General features: G+C 40.5%; 4 protein-coding genes across 11 annotated transcripts in view; 3 read left to right on the top strand and 1 right to left on the bottom strand.

Moving 5' to 3' along the window:
- Gp150 (leucine-rich repeat domain-containing glycoprotein 150) overlaps window positions 1-3,307 on the top strand; it is a 39,451-nt gene extending 36,144 nt beyond the window's left edge. For all 3 annotated transcript variants that reach the window (XM_089589507.1, XM_089589496.1, XM_023392033.2), the window contains exons 6-9: window positions 9-320; window positions 397-789; window positions 857-1,280; window positions 1,361-3,307. In XM_089589507.1, coding sequence (XP_089445633.1) covers window positions 9-320; window positions 397-789; window positions 857-1,280; window positions 1,361-1,780 — 1,549 coding nt within the window. In that variant the 3' untranslated portion in view covers window positions 1,781-3,307. The remainder of the gene's footprint in view (window positions 1-8; window positions 321-396; window positions 790-856; window positions 1,281-1,360) is intronic.
- Window positions 3,308-3,580: 273 nt separating this feature from the next.
- On the top strand, window positions 3,581-5,663 carry LOC106644367 (glyceraldehyde-3-phosphate dehydrogenase-like). The gene is made up of 7 exons (XM_014359822.2): window positions 3,581-3,658; window positions 3,732-3,855; window positions 3,929-4,047; window positions 4,123-4,383; window positions 4,458-4,618; window positions 4,856-5,050; window positions 5,533-5,663. The coding sequence occupies exons 1-7, from the start codon at window positions 3,581-3,583 to the stop codon at window positions 5,657-5,659; spliced, it is 1,065 nt and encodes a 354-aa protein (XP_014215308.2). The 3' UTR covers window positions 5,660-5,663.
- Window positions 5,664-5,940: 277 nt separating this feature from the next.
- LOC106644391 (glyceraldehyde-3-phosphate dehydrogenase 1) lies at window positions 5,941-10,508 on the top strand. Of its 2 annotated transcripts, none has more exons than XM_014359853.3 (6): window positions 5,941-6,045; window positions 8,282-8,377; window positions 8,547-8,786; window positions 8,871-9,125; window positions 9,201-9,664; window positions 9,918-10,508. In XM_014359853.3, exons 2-5 carry the CDS (start codon window positions 8,300-8,302, stop codon window positions 9,630-9,632), a joined length of 1,005 nt encoding a protein of 334 aa, XP_014215339.2. In that variant the 5' UTR covers window positions 5,941-6,045; window positions 8,282-8,299; the 3' UTR covers window positions 9,633-9,664; window positions 9,918-10,508. The 2 variants fall into 2 exon arrangements, with proteins under 2 accessions (XP_014215339.2, XP_089448227.1); XM_089592101.1 differs by lacking the exon at window positions 5,941-6,045 and adding an exon at window positions 6,264-6,323.
- Window positions 10,509-10,525: 17 nt separating this feature from the next.
- Reps (RALBP1 associated Eps domain containing) lies at window positions 10,526-16,680 on the bottom strand. Of its 5 annotated transcripts, none has more exons than XM_089592090.1 (7): window positions 16,120-16,680; window positions 14,928-15,411; window positions 14,133-14,481; window positions 13,582-14,042; window positions 13,081-13,145; window positions 12,662-12,872; window positions 10,526-12,495 (listed from the first exon to the last, which is right to left on the bottom strand). In XM_089592090.1, exons 1-7 carry the CDS (start codon window positions 16,291-16,293, stop codon window positions 12,311-12,313), a joined length of 1,929 nt encoding a protein of 642 aa, XP_089448216.1. In that variant the 5' UTR covers window positions 16,294-16,680; the 3' UTR covers window positions 10,526-12,310. The 5 variants fall into 5 exon arrangements, with proteins under 5 accessions (XP_089448216.1, XP_089448213.1, XP_014215336.2 ...); XM_089592087.1 differs by having other exon boundaries at window positions 13,582-14,072; window positions 14,154-14,481; XM_014359850.3 differs by having other exon boundaries at window positions 13,582-14,481.
- Window positions 16,681-18,060: the final 1,380 nt, after the last annotated feature.

The raw sequence follows: 18,060 nt of genomic DNA, 5'->3' as shown, positions 1-18,060 counted from the left end.
CTCGAAAGATCGTCGAAACTCGTGACGTTGGACGTCTCGATGAACCGGCTGAAGGTGATCACCAAGGACGACCTCAACGGCGTGCCCTACCTCGAGCAGCTCTTCCTGAGCGCCAACAACCTGAGGAAGATCCACCCGCACGCCTTCTCGCACCTCGACCAGCTCATTCACCTCGACTTGAGCGACAACAGCCTCGTCAACCTGAGCGACCACCACTTCCGAGCCAACTCGCGGCTCCAAGTCCTCATGCTCAGCAATAACGCTGACTTGGAAACCCTACCAGTCTTCCGCACCAATGCCCAAGAGTTTGAGAGATTCAGGTACGCTTTGATGCTTATTTGCATTAAAAAATTACGAAAGAAAGAAAACACAATCACATGCCAATGTCCATTGTAGCATCTACCGGTTCGAGTGCGAGAACTGCGGCCTGACCTTCATCGAGTCAGGCACCTTCGACGCGATGCCAGCGATGACCCGGCTAAACCTCGGCCACAACAACCTCACGGAACTGCCGAGGGATCTGTTGCGGCCAATGTCAGCCCTTCGCGAACTCGACCTGTCAAGGAATCGGCTGGAAGAGCTGGACGTCGACGCGTTCAAGGGCGCCAACTCCCTCGCCGAGCTCAGCCTCGGCATGAACTCGTTCGTCTCCGGACTGAAGCTCGCGACTTTCCTCAAGACGCCCAACCTCCTCAGGCTGGACCTCAGCTCGTGCGGCATGCAGCGCGTCTGGAACGACGTCAAGGCCTCGCCGGAACCCCGCTCGGAGCTCAAGCTGGAGGACCTAAGGTAGGACGAGAAAAAAACACGGTCTCCCCTTCATTTCACACGAGTAATTTTGATAAACCAACCACAGATTCCTCTCGCTGAACAAGAACAACTTGCGCCGCGTGACCCTCGGCGAGATAAGCGCCATGCCCAACCTGTCGGGGCTGGACTTGTTTGGCAATCCCCTGCAATGCGACGAGGAGCTCAGCCAGGTCATGCAGAGGCTGAACGAGAGCAACGTCACGCCCATAGAGGCGGCCCGCGCCATGGGCAGCATGAAGCACGACTTTGACTACGACGGGTACAGCGGGGCCCGGCGCTCCGAGCCCGTGCAGCAATGGTCCGACCTTGCCAACTGCGACGCGTGGATCGGCGGCCCACCGCCCAGGCCTGTGCCGAGAAAGTCGCCGAAACCAACCCAGGCGTCCGGCATCGACGCCGGGGAGTCCATCTTCGACGAGCCTGGCCCCTTCATCAAGTTTGATCTCACCGACGACGCCGACAACAATAAGGCAAGGCCAAACAATAATTACATAAGTATACATACATACATCAATACATGATGCTTACCGTGGGTCGTTTGGCGTTTCAGTTGGACTTTGGCCCGATGAGCAAGGGTAGCCACAACAGCAAACACAGCGACGACAAGATCGAGTTCGCGTGGAACTCCGAGGACCAGGAGTACGAGGAGCTAGCGGGTGCAGCGGGCGTGCGTTACCGGGAGTGGTACACCGACGCCCTGTGGCCAGCGGTGACCGTCATCCTGATAACCCTGGCGGTGCTGCTCCTGGCCGCCCATCTGGCCGTTTGTCTGGCTAAGCGTCGCGGCAGTGGTCCAGTCATCCGTACCCCGATGATCCTCAGACCGAACCTCGTCGTCGACAGCAAGAACTGCGGCCTCGTCTACAAGCCCCTGCAGGAGGAGATCGCCACCCCGCACATGCCCAAACGGGGCAGCTTCTACTCGAGCAGCACCTTCCACTACGATAAGATCGTGCCCGAGAGCGTCTAATTCAAAGAAAAAACTAATCATTTTCTTTTTTTTTTCTCCCCCTTCCCATTACGTATACATTATAATATGCCCACTGCTATCGTCCATGCGGTGTGGTGTGAGATCCATATTGGGTGACGAACAAATTATGTGCTTTTCTTTTTTTTTTTTTTTTTTTTTTACCATGATAACGGTGACTATTTTGTTGACAATTATCGTAGAAAATCGAATAGTTTGGCTCTATTAGAAATTTGTCGTTGTGCATATCCAAAAGTGAAGTCGTTTTTTTTTTAAATCCGTTGTTCTTTTGAGCTTAAAATTGAGTGGTTTTTAAATAATTCGTAAGAAGGGCGTGCGAAGCACATGTTATATGGAGGACAAAAAATGTACATAAGTTATTGATTTCGAGAGTGAGCTGGTGCCACGTTAATTAGGTATACGCAAAAAGTACTTTTTTGGAAGCTGAAAAGTTGCGAGATGTTTGAGGAGCATTTTTTTTTTTCATACACAAGAGATTGAAAACAACGAGTTGTCGATCATCTGCGTAACTTGCTTTACAAATATACTTGGAAAAAAAAAAAAAAAAAACAATTTTGAAAATGATTACTCGTGCAATCAATATTTGTAATCTTAAAAGAAGAAGAAGTAGACATTCCATAAAGGTAAATTAAAAGTATACGAGCAAAGGAATGTATCATCTCAGTGATGGACTTACGGAAAATGTTTATTACAGTCGTCGATGTGATGATGATAATGACGCAAGCTAATCGTTATAGATCACTCGATAACTCGCTGATGATAAGCCGGCATGTTGTTTGTAATTCTTAACTGCTTTTTAAACGAAAAATATTTTTACTTTACACGTATAAGCAATGTAGTATTGTATAAGGGAACAACTTGTTAATTTGCTATTTTTTGCGAGCGTAAAAAATGGAACAATCAGTGCGTACAATAACAATTTTCCGTAGGATAAATTATATTGTTAATGCCAACAACTGCGTGGATTCCATTTTAAAAAATTTCATTTTTCATACAAAAATATATATTTATAAAGTAAAAAAGAAAAAAAAAATTAAACAAGTTTTTAACATTTTTACATATTGTGTTATAAAATCCTGTCTTTCACTTGTCCATTTGTCGACAGAGGACAAGACAAAGGAATAAACATTTAAAGAACGAATCAAATGTATCGCTTTATACGCCGATATCGCCATGTTGCAGAATACCTTAATATTTTTAGTTAACTTAACACGTACTATCATTTAAGAAAATCATAGACTATGATAATTTTTTTTTTCTTCAAGTACTTGTATATTAATTATTGTGAAAATATAGTCTTGGGCGGGATGAAATCGAATTTTTGGATGAAATAGTTTCAGTAAATTTTTTTTTTACAGAACCCGAGTTCTCTTGATTATTTTAAACTTAAAGGACAAAAAATGAAACGATAAGCAGCTACTTTACACATAGCATTGATATATGCATAAGCTATTGTATGAGTGGTAAAAGCGTTTGCACAAAAAAAAAAAAAAAAAAAAAAAAAAACAATTATACGGGCGTTTGAATAACGCTTCCCGCTGTAAATAATATTCTTATAATGTTTTAATAAAATTTAAATTAAAAAAAAACCATACGAATATTTTTTTTTCTACCTCTGCCACTTAATCATCACGCTATCCCTTTTGTTTTGTTTATTTACTTTACAAAGAGCTGTCAAACGTGCGTACTATATTTTTGGCCAAACAATGTCAAACTCTAAATTCTAGTTCAATTTTCACAAATTGGGAAAAAAAAATTTATTTTTTTCATTCATTCACAAGTATGGTAACCGTAGGAATCAATGGTTTTGGCCGGATAGGAAGGACTTGTTTAAAAATTTGCTTGGAAAAGAACATTGAGGTTAACAACAATTGAAAATGTCTTTAAATTTCACCTATACGACTCTAGTTGCGGTGATTGATCTCCAATTCAGGTGAAACACATCAATGACCCCTTCATCCAGACGGATTACATGATCTACCTTTTCAAGTACGACTCGACACACGGGGTGAACAAGCTGCCTATTCGTTGCGAGGACAACTCGATAGTCATTAATGGTACCGATTGCTTGAAATGAAAAAAATAATAAAATCAAAGTGATAATTTTCAATGCCATCACCAACGAGCTAGACAAGGGAACCATCACAACGTCGTGCGAGAAGGACCCGGCCAAAATAAAGTGGGAGGACGCCGGCGTGAGATTCGTGATCGAGGCGACCGGGATTTTCAAGGAACTCGAGAAAGCCCAGGCAAGCCCAAAATCAAAATACTATATGTTCTCGATAAAGTACGAGTGCACTAAGTATCGCGGATCGATCTTGCAGATGCATCGAAAGGCCGGGGCCGAGTTTGTGGTCATCACCGCTCCATCGAACGACGTGCCGACCTTCATCTACGGTGTGAACCATCACAAGTACGATCGTCACCGACACGGCCATTGCATATCCGCCTCCTCGGACACGGCAAACTGCGCGGCTCCGCTGGTCGCAGTGATGCACCAGAACTTTGGCGTCGAGGAGGCCATGATCACGGCCATCCACGCCGTCACGGCTGACCAGAGGATCGTCGATGGGCCGACCGTCAAGGTGCATAGACAATAATGAAACCTCAACTCGTGAAAATGCACGAAAATACTCATCACTTTTCCCAATCATCAAAGCTGTGGAGATCCGGAAGGAGTGCGTTGCAGAACATCATTCCCTCTCCCACGGGCACTGCCAAGTGCATCGGCAAAGTCATTCCTGAGCTCAAGAATAAGGTCCAGGCGATCTCCTTTCGCGTTCCCGTCGCCAACGTCTCGGTCTGCGATATCACCTTCAGGTTTCTGTACAATACCGATTCTTCATTATTTAACGAATAGCGCACCGCGACAAGCACTTCGTTTCAATTATATATATACCTTAACTTGATCGGTTCCGCGTGAAAACTGGTGGACGTATTGTTAAATACGTGATACGATATAACACGCGGTGTTGATGTCCGTTGGTTTTTTATACGTACGTATAGGTACAAAAAAAAAAAAAAAAAAAAAAAACGTATTCTCAATGATTTGTTAAGGGTGACTCAGCCGACGACGTACGAGCAGGTGAAGCGAGTGATGCGCACAGCGGCCACCGGGGAGCTCAAGGGCGTCCTTAATTATACGGAAGACGACTGTGTCTCGACCGATTTCAATTGCACGCCCTACTCGTGCACTTTTGATGCGAAAGCTGCGATTCCGCTCACCAGTACTTTCGTCAAAGTTGTCGCCTGGTAATTATATTTTTGACGCCCAATCGCATATGCTGATCTCGGTTCATTGTGATACCAAGTGTCCTTGTACAATCTGACGAAATAGTTCAGCAAAGATGCAGATTTTTCTGATTCAAATACATTCAAGGGTACATTCCAACATGTCAGTAAAATGTGTCAGGATGACAGATACTGGAAGTACTTTTTTATCACTTAAAATGAAGTATCAAGTGTCTATGATGACCCAAAGTCATTCAAAGCTCCAGACAGTATTTAGATGACTTTTGCGTTTAAAAACTAAGACTCATCTTCAAATGTAACGAGTTTTAAGTTCTTGATGTTTGTCAATGATTTATCGATTTTGACTAAAGATCCTGAAATCGTTTTTTTTTTAAATTGGACTTAATTACTCACTATCAAGTCCTGATAAGTTATGTTTTTAGCCCTTTGGGTAAAATTGTATTGGTCATACACAAAAGTGTACTTACATAACGTGTTCGCAGGTACGATAACGAGTACGGCTATGCTAATCGAGTCATTGATCTTATCTTGCACATGAGTAGCGTTGATTCTGGAAGCGTTTATTCGTACAAAGAAATTGACGAGCTGATAAAGGAAGAATCGCTTTGAAGAAAGGTATACATCTGTTGGGAGAAATTTCATAAAATGTTATCAAATATAAAATCTTAACTTTTTTGTTAACTAGTGATGAAAGTTATTACTTTAATATTTTAAGTCTGAATAGGGTTATGTTTCTGTCAGTAACTGTTTGACGTTCGAATAATTAAGATAAGAGCTTACATCATTGAAACACTTGGGTATGTACTTACGAGAAAATCATAAATTACCGCCTCCTCGGCCACCACGGCGATTGCTGAAGACAAGGATGAAGCAAGCCGCATGAATTGCGCGCGCAATCTGCTCCCCGCCGCGTTTATATCGGCGCCTTTTGCCCTTCAAATGACACTGTTTCTGTGGTGAGCGTAGCGAGCGGTTCTATCATTCCTGTGTCTCTCGTAAGTACCACCTAATTAATAATTTACCATTTTATAATACTTAATTCTCCCAGCAATCGCGCGTTTCCTTCATCAGCAGCAATCAATCCATCAACGTGCGTGTGTGTACGTGTGACAAATAGTGCGCGAAATGCCCAAAAAATCGGAAATGTTGTAACACGAGGCTGCAACTTTCGATCGTTCGATGCAATAGTGCCGGCGTTTCCTCCATCTCGTCGCCTCGGATTCCGTTTTGCAACAACGACTTGTTTCGTCCTCGCCATTCGTTTAGAGTATAGGTACCTACATACAATTGCAAAATTGTCAAGTGTCGCGTTTATCACATTTTATACTTGGTGAATCAATCGAATATGCAAAGAAGGATCCTTCCATCGTATTTTTCCGACACGGCTACTAGAACTCGAGCTTTGATAGCGCATGAGCAGTCCCTGCATACGACGAGCAAAAATAGATTTTTCCTTTTGTTTTTTTGAAGAGCCTAATGAGCTTTTAATTCACCTTAAGTACAAAAAATCGGCTCCCATCTTGGTTCGACTAGGTCAGCATCGCGAAAAAGGGCCATACCAACAGTGAGAAGTTAATTCAAACTATAGCAAAGAATTCCAGGGCCACGACCTGACCGTGACGAGGTCGTGTCTCTCCTCGACACAAGGCAGGCCAAAAAAGTACAAAAAAAGAACTGTACTAATCTGCCAACGCCTCAATAATAGAACATTGTCCTCGAATTGAAACTGGGCGGAGGTGCGGTGAAGTGGGAGTTCTATAAGTACATCCTACTCCATAATGAAAATCGTGTTATCTTAATGGAGAAAATCTCGTGACGTTCTTCATCAGCTTGCATCGTTGTAGCTTTGTCTTATATCTATATACTTACTATGAGCTGACGTGGTATGACGTAACAGCATCAGCTATATTACACTATTTATATACAAATTAAACCAAAAGAGAAAAAGATCCCCGTTCATTCCGGTTGCAGGTGCATCAGCTGCTGGATACACGCGTTTATTGCAACTCTATAAGAGTAGATGCTACCATTTGCTTACTAATTATTCCTTCTCACACATAGATATGCTGGGCAGGTTTTTTTCTATTTGTGATACATATTTTGCTCGATTGTAGACTTTATTAATTTTATCATGACTCCAAAAATGACTGGGGTGTCGAAATGACAACGATCGATCCATCATTTCCATCTAAGCACGTGGAAAATGGCCGTGAGGGTAATGATTTTCATTGCTGTGCGGTAACACTCTGACATACACATGTAGCCCAGCATACAACGTTTTCTTTTGATGTTTTGATGGTGACTCTTCGTGTTGCTCTAATGGAATGCGAACTTGATTTTTTTAACGAGGTCGTCAGGTGTGTTCTGCTTAAAAGCTTCTTGGCTTGAGATACTGAACTGTAAAACTTTTAACTAATGCTTCAAGTTGTTTTTGTGTACGAACTATTTTTGGCGATCGTTTGAAATAATTTCTATTCATTAAAAGTTTTCTTAAAGTTAGTCTCTGATAAATCACTTCTAATTGTTGTAAATTCGAATCTCAACAATGATAAATGTTTCAGATATTACATCATACATTTTTAATATTAAAAATTGGGAAAGAAAAAGCATACCCTACCACTAGAACTCTCAAGAACTATATAGTAAAAAAAATTATGAATGTATAGTGCTTGGCAAAGGCTCTCCAATCCACAAGATTATCGACCGCGCTTTTCCGAGTCCTCGCGCTTCGTGTGTCAAGGGTATGAGCTTTTACCATCGTTGGTAACCTTGAACGACCTCTACATTAGCTCGAGCCTTAAACGGCGACCCACAGGAATTATTACTCTTCAGCTTATTTTTATTCTGACACCTCTTTCAAAATCAATATCAAACAAAAGTAGTTGGCAAATCGGACTAACAATAAACAATTTTTCAAACGTTTCTCTACCTTGTCCTCTTTTACGCAAAGTCATTCCGATTATCATTGGAAAATGCAGAAACCTGGTCAGACATGTAATTTAACTATTTAACTGTACGGATTAATCACTCCATGGTTTTCTTTCGATGGAAAAAAAAAAAATTCATGCCATCATTAATAAGATAATGAGCCCGAAACTCAGTCTTAAAATTGGTTGCTGCTAAAATATTATGTATAAAAAAAGATTCGGATGTAACGTTTAAATTTTTCGTTTTCCATCTCTTTTTGATGCATAAATATTACTCATCAGAATCTAACCAATGATGTTACAGGAATAACAAACAAGCAACATGAGCAAAATCGGAATCAACGGTTTCGGACGTATTGGTCGTCTGGTGCTGAGGGCCTCCATTGAACGTGGAGCACAGGTATGCATCAGTTATTGTTATTAACTATATACTCTTTAAAAAAAAAAAAAAAAAAAAAAATACACTTAAACCCAATCGCGCTAATACTTAATTTTTCTAACTTTCATCCCTCATAAAAGTTTCCAATATCAAGCGCGCGACATTAATTTTTGTCTTATACGTGTTTCAGGTCGTCGCTGTAAATGACCCGTTCATTGGTCTGGACTACATGGTCTACATGTTCAAATTTGACTCAACCCATGGCAAGTTCAAGGGTGATGTCAAGGCCGAGAATGGCTTCCTAGTCGTCAATGGCGCTAAAATCACTGTCTTCAGTGAGCGCGACCCCAAGGCTATCAAGTGGGCCGAAGCTGGTGCGGAATACGTCGTTGAATCTACTGGTGTTTTCACCACCATTGACAAAGCGTCCGTAAGTTCACTTCCAGTTACATAGCTAGCTTTCAGTTTAAAAAATGAATAGATTGATTTAATGAAATTACCGCTCTTTTTCTAGGCTCATTTGGAAGGTGGAGCCAAGAAGGTCATCATCTCTGCTCCATCAGCCGATGCTCCCATGTACGTCGTTGGCGTCAACCTTGACACGTATGACAAGAGCCACAAAGTCGTGTCTAACGCTTCCTGCACAACCAACTGCCTCGCGCCCCTTGCCAAGGTCATCCACGACAACTTCGAGATTGTTGAAGGTTTGATGACTACCGTTCACGCTACCACCGCTACCCAGAAAACAGTCGACGGACCATCTGGCAAAGTTCGTACAACTTTTGTTTTTGTATGAAAAACGTTTGATCAGGTGAATTAACTAAATCTGAATTTGTTCCAACAGCTGTGGCGTGATGGTCGTGGTGCCGCCCAAAACATTATTCCGGCAGCCACTGGTGCTGCCAAAGCTGTTGGCAAAGTCATTCCTGCCCTGAACGGCAAACTTACTGGTATGGCATTCCGTGTACCAGTCGCTAACGTTTCAGTCGTCGATCTGACAGTCCGTCTCGGCAAACCCGCGACCTATGACCAAATCAAAGAGAAGGTCAAGGCTGCTGCTGCCCCAGGTGGATCCCTGGAAGGCATCCTTGGCTACACAGATGAAGAGGTCGTTTCATCTGACTTCATTGGAGACAATCGCTCGAGCATCTTTGACGCCAAGGCCGGTATCTCACTGAACGACAATTTCGTTAAGCTTATCACGTGGTACGACAACGAGTTTGGTTACTCGTCTCGTGTTATCGACCTCATCAAGTTCATGCAGTCCAAGGATTAAGTGCAGCTGTTATAGATCTTGAGGAGGGTGTGGTAAGTTGCTGACATTTGTTGCTTTTTAAGCTTGGTTTTCTGATAGCGTGTCTTATTTTATTTTAGTTATTCAGTTTGTTGAATAACTAATGTCAAAAGCACGCCAGACTAACTTGATGAGATAATTAGCCCAGATCAGCAATTTTTAGTTTATCTGGGTCAGTCACTTACCTACATTAATATTTTACTATTGCTTACTAAGAATTTTTACAATTTTAAGTCCTAAATAACAAATACGTTTTTCTCTGCACAGGTGAGTTCTCGAACGAGGATTGAAAGGAAGAGACTTGGTAGTAATTGTAATAATTATATCACTTAAAGCTCTTTCCCATACATCCATGAAGATATCGTCAGCCGTTTATCACCAAACGGGTCATGCAGCATATATTCGTTTGAGATTCAAAAAAAAAAAAAAAAGCAAATAAAAAAAGAAATTCTATTTCAAAACATATTTTAAAAGTATGTTCAAAGTAGCCGTGTTTCAGCGTTGTCGAATTACGGAAATGAGAATGAGACATGCTCATCCTTAAATAGAGGCAGGCTCTCTAGAATGCTCATTAAACTCACTATGTTTGACTTTTACTGCTCACGCTTCTTTTTGAGAATCCTCAATTCCGTTTCGACATAATCAGTAAAAAAAAGCATATGTATCAATATGATGGATCGTTCAGTTTCGGCTGTTCTTATTAATCAAATCAATGTTGGAACAATTAAATAATTATGTAATTTGGATTAATGACCTCTTGTGGTAATTTATTGATTCAATACTGTTCGCCACCAAATTGACTTTTGTTTACAAAAATACATTCATTTTTCAGAACTTCAATAAACGTTGTTATCACAATCTAGTGGTTTATATTTTTTACTGCATATGATATTAAATTAAAAAGCTGTAAAGGAATGGTTTAGAGTATTAAAAAACGAATTTTTTTTCTTCGATTTTTAATGGGCATCAACTTTATGTACACTGTATTTATACAAAAAGGCGACTTGTTTTCATAGACAGTGAGAGATAACGTTCAAGTACTAAAACGATTTTAACAGATCAATTTATATTAAAATATCGCGTCATATTATGAAGTATGGCACAGAAACTTTCATTTGTATTTAAAACGCACATAATTGTAATGTTTATTTTAGCAACGCTCCTGATTCGTTTTCTTTATCAATTAACGATTCAATATCAGTACAGCCTGCCGTCAAGGCAATTGCAAATACATTAATTTCTCATTGTACGACTCGTCGCCTTTATTTTTATATTCCTCTTTTCCTTGATTTTCGCTGGTGATACAACTGACGTCTACGTCGACAAGTCGAAACCACCTTTATTTACAATAGCTAAAAAAGTCAAAAATAAAAAACTCAACGTGTTTTACACATTTAATTCCTGATGCATATTCATATACCTACCTCGTATTTTTCAATCAAGTTCAACTTTAAACTTTGCTCACATGTCACTTAAAATTTTATTACAAAGCATACTTGTTATGAAAATATTTTTATTTGAATCTACTATTTTTGTTGATTCAACCATGAGAGATCCTTTCCGACTTCACAAAGTAAATCTCCTACAACAGTGGTTTGAAAACTCTGACTCAACAAGTTATATGTACTTTTTAAACCTTTTCTGTGATATGCGCATCTGTGCAACCTCATCAATGATAAACTTCGCTGTTATAATACCCTCAATGTTATTTTTGTTTTTCTCCAATTATCAACTATCATAAACATTAAATATAAACGTGAAAGTGTCGATGGCCCACAAGTAGGGAGATTACGATATCTTTTTTTTCAATCTTTTTCTTTTTGTTGAGATATATTAAGATGTTAACGAGCATATAAATATTTTACAAGGACGACTAGTACCCGACCTTTGTTTTATTAATGATCGGAAATAGTATTTAATACGAAACTGCTGTAATCGTAACTTAACTGAAGATTATTAAGTCAAAAAAGATCGCGAGAAATTTAACGTTGTTAATTATCAAGGGAGATCATTGTGTCAGCAGAAGTATTACGAAATGCAATAAAATTGAAGAATCTTGGATATTTTCAACGCAAGTCGTTTTATTTTAAATACAAAGTTACCATTAAAATTGAATAAAAAAGTGCACTGGTATTAGGAAAATACGTGTAGACACGCCCATATTTAATTAAACTAATTCTAGCATCATAATGTTGATCGTAAATTTGGGTAAAAAATCAATGAGTATCTAATTTATTATGAGAGACCATTACATAAATATTTAGTTAAGATTAAATTAGTAATTTTAAGGAATATAATACCTAAAGCTCTCCAATTTTAACGTTCGTTCTTGTACATTAATGAGCATACTATCGCTGTCTGCTGACGGAATGATTCCCCATTCAATACTTGATTAAATATGATTTTAAAGCAAAATCAAATCCGTTACAACGAAATAAAGAAGTTGTTGCGTCTGTTTAAAAACTCTTTAATAAAAAATTAAAGATTTAAGAAAAAAAAAAAAAAAAACTTGATTAATGGTAAAAGAACATATAATTGGCAGAATAATATAGTTATTTGACGTAAAAATTAGATAAACTTTTCAACTTACAGAGTCGGTTTCTCAATCTTAACGCGCGCGTTTTTGATATTTAATCGACAAGACACGACAGTGAATGGGATCATGTCAAGAGTAAAAGTTTTGCCCTGAGATTTATCCTCTCTTGCAACGCGCCCGCAAGCTCGCGCGTCAGCTCTTCACACACCTGTCGCAGTTCCGCATTTTTTTCACGCAGCTCCTGAAGTGTCAAAGCCTTGATGTTCCCGTCCGTTTCGTCTTTCGCTGATTCATCCTGACTTTCTTTTTCTGAAACACCAAGAAATTGACTTTGTTTCGAGTTTTCAAATTTTTCGATTGATCGCGATGAAAAATCGACACTTTAGGAACGCACAGGCATCTTTTTCGCTTTCCACTGGCTAAGTTTAAAGTAATGGTTACTCGCCTACTTCCCCTTAAACTATTCTTTACTTACTTAGACTCGGTTTTTTATAAATATGGAATGCACCACAAACACCAGTGAACTGTTGCGTGGGAGGAACATTGTTTTCTACAGTCTGATTCTCTCCGTCTCTTGACGCGAATTGCGAGAAATCCGCGACAAAGCCTTGCTCGTCGCTGTTTAATCTCGATCCTTCACCTTCGCTCTTCTGGCCCACTAATTTTCTCGTTTTGGTCGACGTCGTCTGCAAGTAGGTTGGTTCGGATTTTCGATGTATTTGATCGAAGTTTTTAGGTTTCAGATAGGAAAAAAAAAAAAAAAAAAAAAAATCAAGTAATGAATCGTTAATCGTCTTTTTTTATTTGTGAATATTGAAATGATAAAAAAAAAGACGAGCAGAAATTGAAGGGAGGAAGAAAGAATGTGTTAAATGAATACGCAATGAAACTTACGATTCCTGGTGAGACTCTTGGAGGTACGGTAGGCGGGGCTCCTAGAAAATTTTGGCCATTTTTTCCTATCATTCGAAATACACATGATTTAAACGCAAAATAACAACATAGAGTGCACCAAAACCTTTAAGAAAGGAGGAAATCTCTATTGTATCAGAAATTTATTACGCAAAAATCAAAGTTTTAAAAGACAAGTTTTACAAGATGCTAAATAATAAATTTCTGATGACCCTGAAAGAAAGAAAGCACCATGAAAACAACATGTGTCCAATAAAAGATGAAAAAACTTATTTTTAGCAGAAACGAAAGAAAAACATTGTTTCAAACATTTTAATATGAACGAGCCTATTTAAAAAAGAAGCCTGCACGTGAAGGTTAAAAAAAAAACAAAAGCAAAAAACTCAACAACAGAAAAGACCACAACTCGTTGGACAAACACTCAGAAAAAAACACAAAGAGCGAATAAAATGATGAAAAAAAAAAAAAATAGCCATGACCAACCTAGTTTGTTTAAATCGAGACTAGAGCTCCTTGTGTGGGTCCGGTAAGGTCTGGGTGGAGGTGGCGGGGGTGGCTCTTTCTTGGGTGCAGCTATCACAGTCTCCTCAGGCAGTGGCAGCACCGGCTTCTTGGCAAGTGGCCTCTGGACCCCAAGGCCAGCCGCGAGGGAGAGCTCATCGTCCCCCAAAGCCAGGATAGAGCTAACACCGTTGTTACCGTTGGCGTTCGAGGCAAGGATCGCTGCCTCGGGCGTAAGCCGTAGCGGCACTGGGTGTAGGATCTTCGGGTCGCGCTCGACCGCCGATTTCTGGAAGTCAAAGTTGCAGGGCTTGGGACCCGGACTCGTGATCGAACTGCCGTTGTTGCTGTTGTTGTTCGTGTGCCCACTCGTGCCAGTCGGCGAGTCCACGAACTTTGTCCACTCCTTGCTCTTGTCCTTGCTCGCGTTGGTAGCGCTCGAACTGGTAGCCGCGGCGGCAGCTTGAGCGGCTCTGGTGGCGGGACTAGTTGTGCGGGGCGCGGGTACGGGCAGCGCAACGGGGGGTGGAGGCGGCTGCTGGGGTGGTTGGGACGGTGGCTGCACGAGCATGGACAAGGATGGTGGTAGCACGTCAGGTAGGGGCACCTGGTTCCGTCGCAGCACGGCCAGGTGCATCGCTACGTAAAACTCGTGCAGGCTCAGAGCACTGTCGCGCGTCACGTCCGCCAACTGCCAGATACGGCGCAGCTCTTCAACGGGCAGCCGTGACTTTTCGAAAAATCTACGAGCAACGGAACCAGACACCAGACCGTCCGGATTGGCTTGTAACGTAGCAAACTGGGCTGCATAGTACTCCCGCTGTTCGTCGTTTATCGTCCACACCTGCTCGTCTCGATAGCTCTCGCAATCTTCGCCCTCGCCTTAAATAGGATTAAAAATGTTGAAAGTACTCCAAGTCGATTTTCACTATTACAACAAATTTACATGAAGCCTGGATTATTCAATAATTTAATAATATAAACTGAGCAAAAAACGTGTCATCAAAGAATTTACTCCCGGTCTTTAAGAATCACGTATGAAAATTTTCTTTGTCTAATTGTATTACCTCTATGAGCCATGTTGGACACATACTGATAAGTAGGTGACTTGATTGGCATTTCATTCAATGTATTTTTTTGATGAAATATCTTATCACCATTTAAATGATATTATCACAGATAAGATATCTCCTCATGCCATTAAAAAATTTGTATTTGAAACATTTTTTTAACCGATTGCATTTCCTTGAATTTTTTTAAACTGTTAGAATGTGTTACTTTGAGAAGGGCAAACATTTTTATGAATGATGTAAACAAAAACAATGTACCATCATCACTGCTGTGACGCTCCGAACTTTCCTCTTCGGTACCAAGCAACTGCCTTTGCTCCTCAGAAACCAGGAGACTCTGCCAACCTCCGGAAATTGAGTCGAGATTCGCTTCAACTCCGAGTGGACCTTCATTTCTCTCTTGAGTTACGCTATTTGTTGGAGTAGGAGAATCTGTACTGCCACCTTCGGTCTCCCGTGGGGATTCTACCTCACTTTCACTTTCAGTTGTACTTTCAGGCATGTGGCCACTTAATCTAATTTTCGAACTTTTCTTGGGAAAATGCCTTTTGCTGTCCAGTTCTTCTTCACCCGTTGATGAAGACCATGTGAATTTAGGCAATGTCAGTTCATCTAAAGATGCTGTGATAAGATCTGTATGAATTTCAAGGCCTACTTGATGGGCTGCCACTAATTTTAGAGCTGCATAAAACTGTTTTCTGTTGAAAGTGTTACTTTTAGCCGGATCACAGATGTCTAAGATCTGAAAATGGTTTTTTGTTCTGTTTTTCTATTTTCAGTAATACTTTCAAATAATTCAAATGTAGTCAGTAATTAAGTTATCATAACACATGCTGTGTAAAATAATTCAAACAATCAATTCAATAAAAACCATGATAGCAAGTACATGAACAGCTGATAAAACCATACTCAAATTAAACGTAATAACAAAATTGTAAGTACTGTGCCCATATGGGAAAGATGGCTGTACTGTGTGGTGAAAACAATATTTAAGGGTACATAATACAGGTGGTAAGAAAAAGCAAACGTTGCTTCACATTCTATATGTATCTAACCTATGATGTGTCAAATGTGATCTATAAAAATGTAACTTGAAATTTAGTTACATCTAAATCTAGTTTACCCACTGAAATACGTAAAAAAATTTAAGATATAAGCATAAAATAAGATTAGCTGATGTATGCAGCAGCAATGTTATTACCACAAGTGTAGTTTTAATAATCAATGAAATAATGGTCAGATCACATCAAAACAATACCAAATGATATAGTTGCAAATCAGTTTGCGAAAATAAATAAAGTATTCATTCATTCATTCGAGTTCTTCCATTAAAAAGGACTTGAAATCTCAATGAAAATAGCAGACTAAAACAAAATCAAAAAAAGAAAGGTAGGTTTTGGTAGGAGAAATAACAAGAAAACAAAATGCAAAGCTGAACAAGCAAGCTTACCACGAGCGTAACGTGACTGGGCAGGTTAGCGGATCTGAGTAGCTGTCCAACCTTGGAAGCGGGCACGAAGTCGGTATCGGCGTTCTCGCAACAATAGATGAGAACGTCCCCGTAGTACCTGTGCTCTGTGTCCGTCAACTGGAGGCTGGACATAGGCAGCGACTCCCAGTCCATTACTCACGCGCGTTGACTCCGTTGTAAGTACCGTACGTTTGCAGAAGCTGCGCTTTCTTCGCAAGGGAGCTGCTTATCCCGCAAATAACAACCACAAATTCACTGATAATCAATCTACCTCGACCTACTGCCATATACAATATTTCGCTATTGATAAATCTTCTACTCTTATTATTATCTCTTCATGTGTTTATAAAATTCGAACGATGCAAAATTAATGCAGAGTTAGGAAAATGTCACTGACTTATTCCGTCAAATGTGTGTAATTTATTTATGAAGACGTAAATCAAGTGCGAACCGCCATCCGGATCATCCGGAGCGCCATGTTAAATTGCACACGCGCACATTATCACGGGACTACGGGAGTCTCGTGACGAAACGCACACGCACGGCGGCTCTTTTTTTTTTTTTTTTTTTTTTTTTTTTATAGAACTGTCATCAGTACCTTCATGTGAGTAGATTCATATAAAAATTAATTTACTTTACGTTATCGTAATATTATACCTATACATTTATTGCACAACGTTTGACAGGTGTACATATATAGGATTGGCGTCTCACATCTCTCGCGCTACTCGCCAGGTGGCCAAGCCCCTAATAGTTAACTCCCGTCAAGCGGCGAAATTCCCGCACGATTACTATATAAACGCGATCAAGTCAATGTTAGCTCACTCCTCTCTGGTGTCTAAGGCAAGGAACACGTCATCAGCCTGTTAGATGGCTGCCTACAGATCTTAGCTGTTTTAGGATTAAGTACATATCTTCATAATTGTCAAACACTATGAGGTCTCCTATTCTTCTCTTCGCACTTCGCAGTCACCATTCCGATAACTCGATCACAGAAGTCATTCATGTGCCTTGATGTTTTAGCCACGATAATTCTGACTAGTTGCAGCATATAAGAATTTATAGAGCCTTTGTTGCAGCATTTGACACTGATCTGGTGGAACCACGTTCCTCACGTACGGTCCGTTCTTAGGGTCCTATAGTGGATAAAAAATTGGAAGCGTGCCACAGTGTAGATAGAGGACTCTGTTCCACTTATCTCGGGCGTTGCGAATATTTCCGGGTTATCGTGGTAGAGGAAATAATAACTCTCATGGTTGCTGATAGTGTTACGCCAACGGCTGTGTAACTATGGAGCTACTGAATTTTCATTCAGTCTCTTGGTCAGGAGGATTAATACATTACTAATGGCCTCATCCCCTGGGTCGTACCCTGAAACTGCTCATTCCACTCGTCTGTGAGACCAGATCCATCTTGAATAGATGGCCAGAGCTGCATCAATCATAGTTTGCAAAGTTCCTCTGTTAGGTCTCCTTTTGTTTATATTCATTCCTGCCCACCTTATTGCTGTTTTGACTCCCGTATTTATCAGCAACTGCTCTGTAGCATAACTAAGTAGGATTGTCAGGTAACCACTAGCAATTGCGTTAATGTTTAGATCCACTGGCTCATCTCCCTCTAACTCTTCGTATAGAGCTGTGGTGGCAATGACTCCAATCATTGCATGAATTTCCACTGTCTCTGCATCTACCGTAAAGCAATTGATAGTGCCCTTCTCCTGAAGTCTATAACCTAATCTAACAGATATAGGGTGTATTCCGCAAATGCTGCCAGCAGTTAAGTTACGTAGGTCGTGGTAACGCCGCATGGTCGGGCGGCGCTAGCGTCAACTTGTACTAACTGTCGGTGGGTTCCGCATGTCAACAAACTCCGAAATATCAGATGGCATAGGAGTGAAAACAGTAAAAAATATCGAAGTTT

The sequence above is a fragment of the Copidosoma floridanum genome, unplaced genomic scaffold (assembly GCF_036245765.1).
Source record: "Copidosoma floridanum isolate Cflo_tuat_1 unplaced genomic scaffold, Cflo_Japanese_pri ptg000001l, whole genome shotgun sequence".
Lineage (NCBI taxonomy): Eukaryota > Metazoa > Arthropoda > Insecta > Hymenoptera > Encyrtidae > Copidosoma > Copidosoma floridanum.
The sequence above is the reverse complement of the archived record's forward strand: the minus strand, read 5'-3'. Positions and strand labels throughout refer to the sequence as shown.

Coding starts and splice junctions, on each gene's coding strand:
- LOC106644367 (XM_014359822.2), top strand. CDS start 3,581: ATGGTAACCGTAGGAATCAATGGTTTTGGCCGGATAGGAAGGACTTGT. Junction 3,659..3,731: donor GCTTGGAAAAGAACATTGAG/GTTAACAACAAT, acceptor TCTCCAATTCAG/GTGAAACACATCAATGACCC. Junction 4,384..4,457: donor TCGATGGGCCGACCGTCAAG/GTGCATAGACAA, acceptor CAATCATCAAAG/CTGTGGAGATCCGGAAGGAG.
- LOC106644391 (XM_014359853.3), top strand. CDS start 8,300: ATGAGCAAAATCGGAATCAACGGTTTCGGACGTATTGGTCGTCTGGTG. Junction 8,378..8,546: donor CCATTGAACGTGGAGCACAG/GTATGCATCAGT, acceptor TACGTGTTTCAG/GTCGTCGCTGTAAATGACCC. Junction 9,126..9,200: donor TCGACGGACCATCTGGCAAA/GTTCGTACAACT, acceptor TTGTTCCAACAG/CTGTGGCGTGATGGTCGTGG.
- Reps (XM_014359850.3), bottom strand. CDS start 16,293: ATGGACTGGGAGTCGCTGCCTATGTCCAGCCTCCAGTTGACGGACACA. Junction 13,146..13,581: donor TCTCGATTTAAACAAACTAG/GTTGGTCATGGC, acceptor TTCGAATGATAG/GAAAAAATGGCCAAAATTTT. Junction 12,496..12,661: donor TTATAAAAAACCGAGTCTAA/GTAAGTAAAGAA, acceptor TTGGTGTTTCAG/AAAAAGAAAGTCAGGATGAA.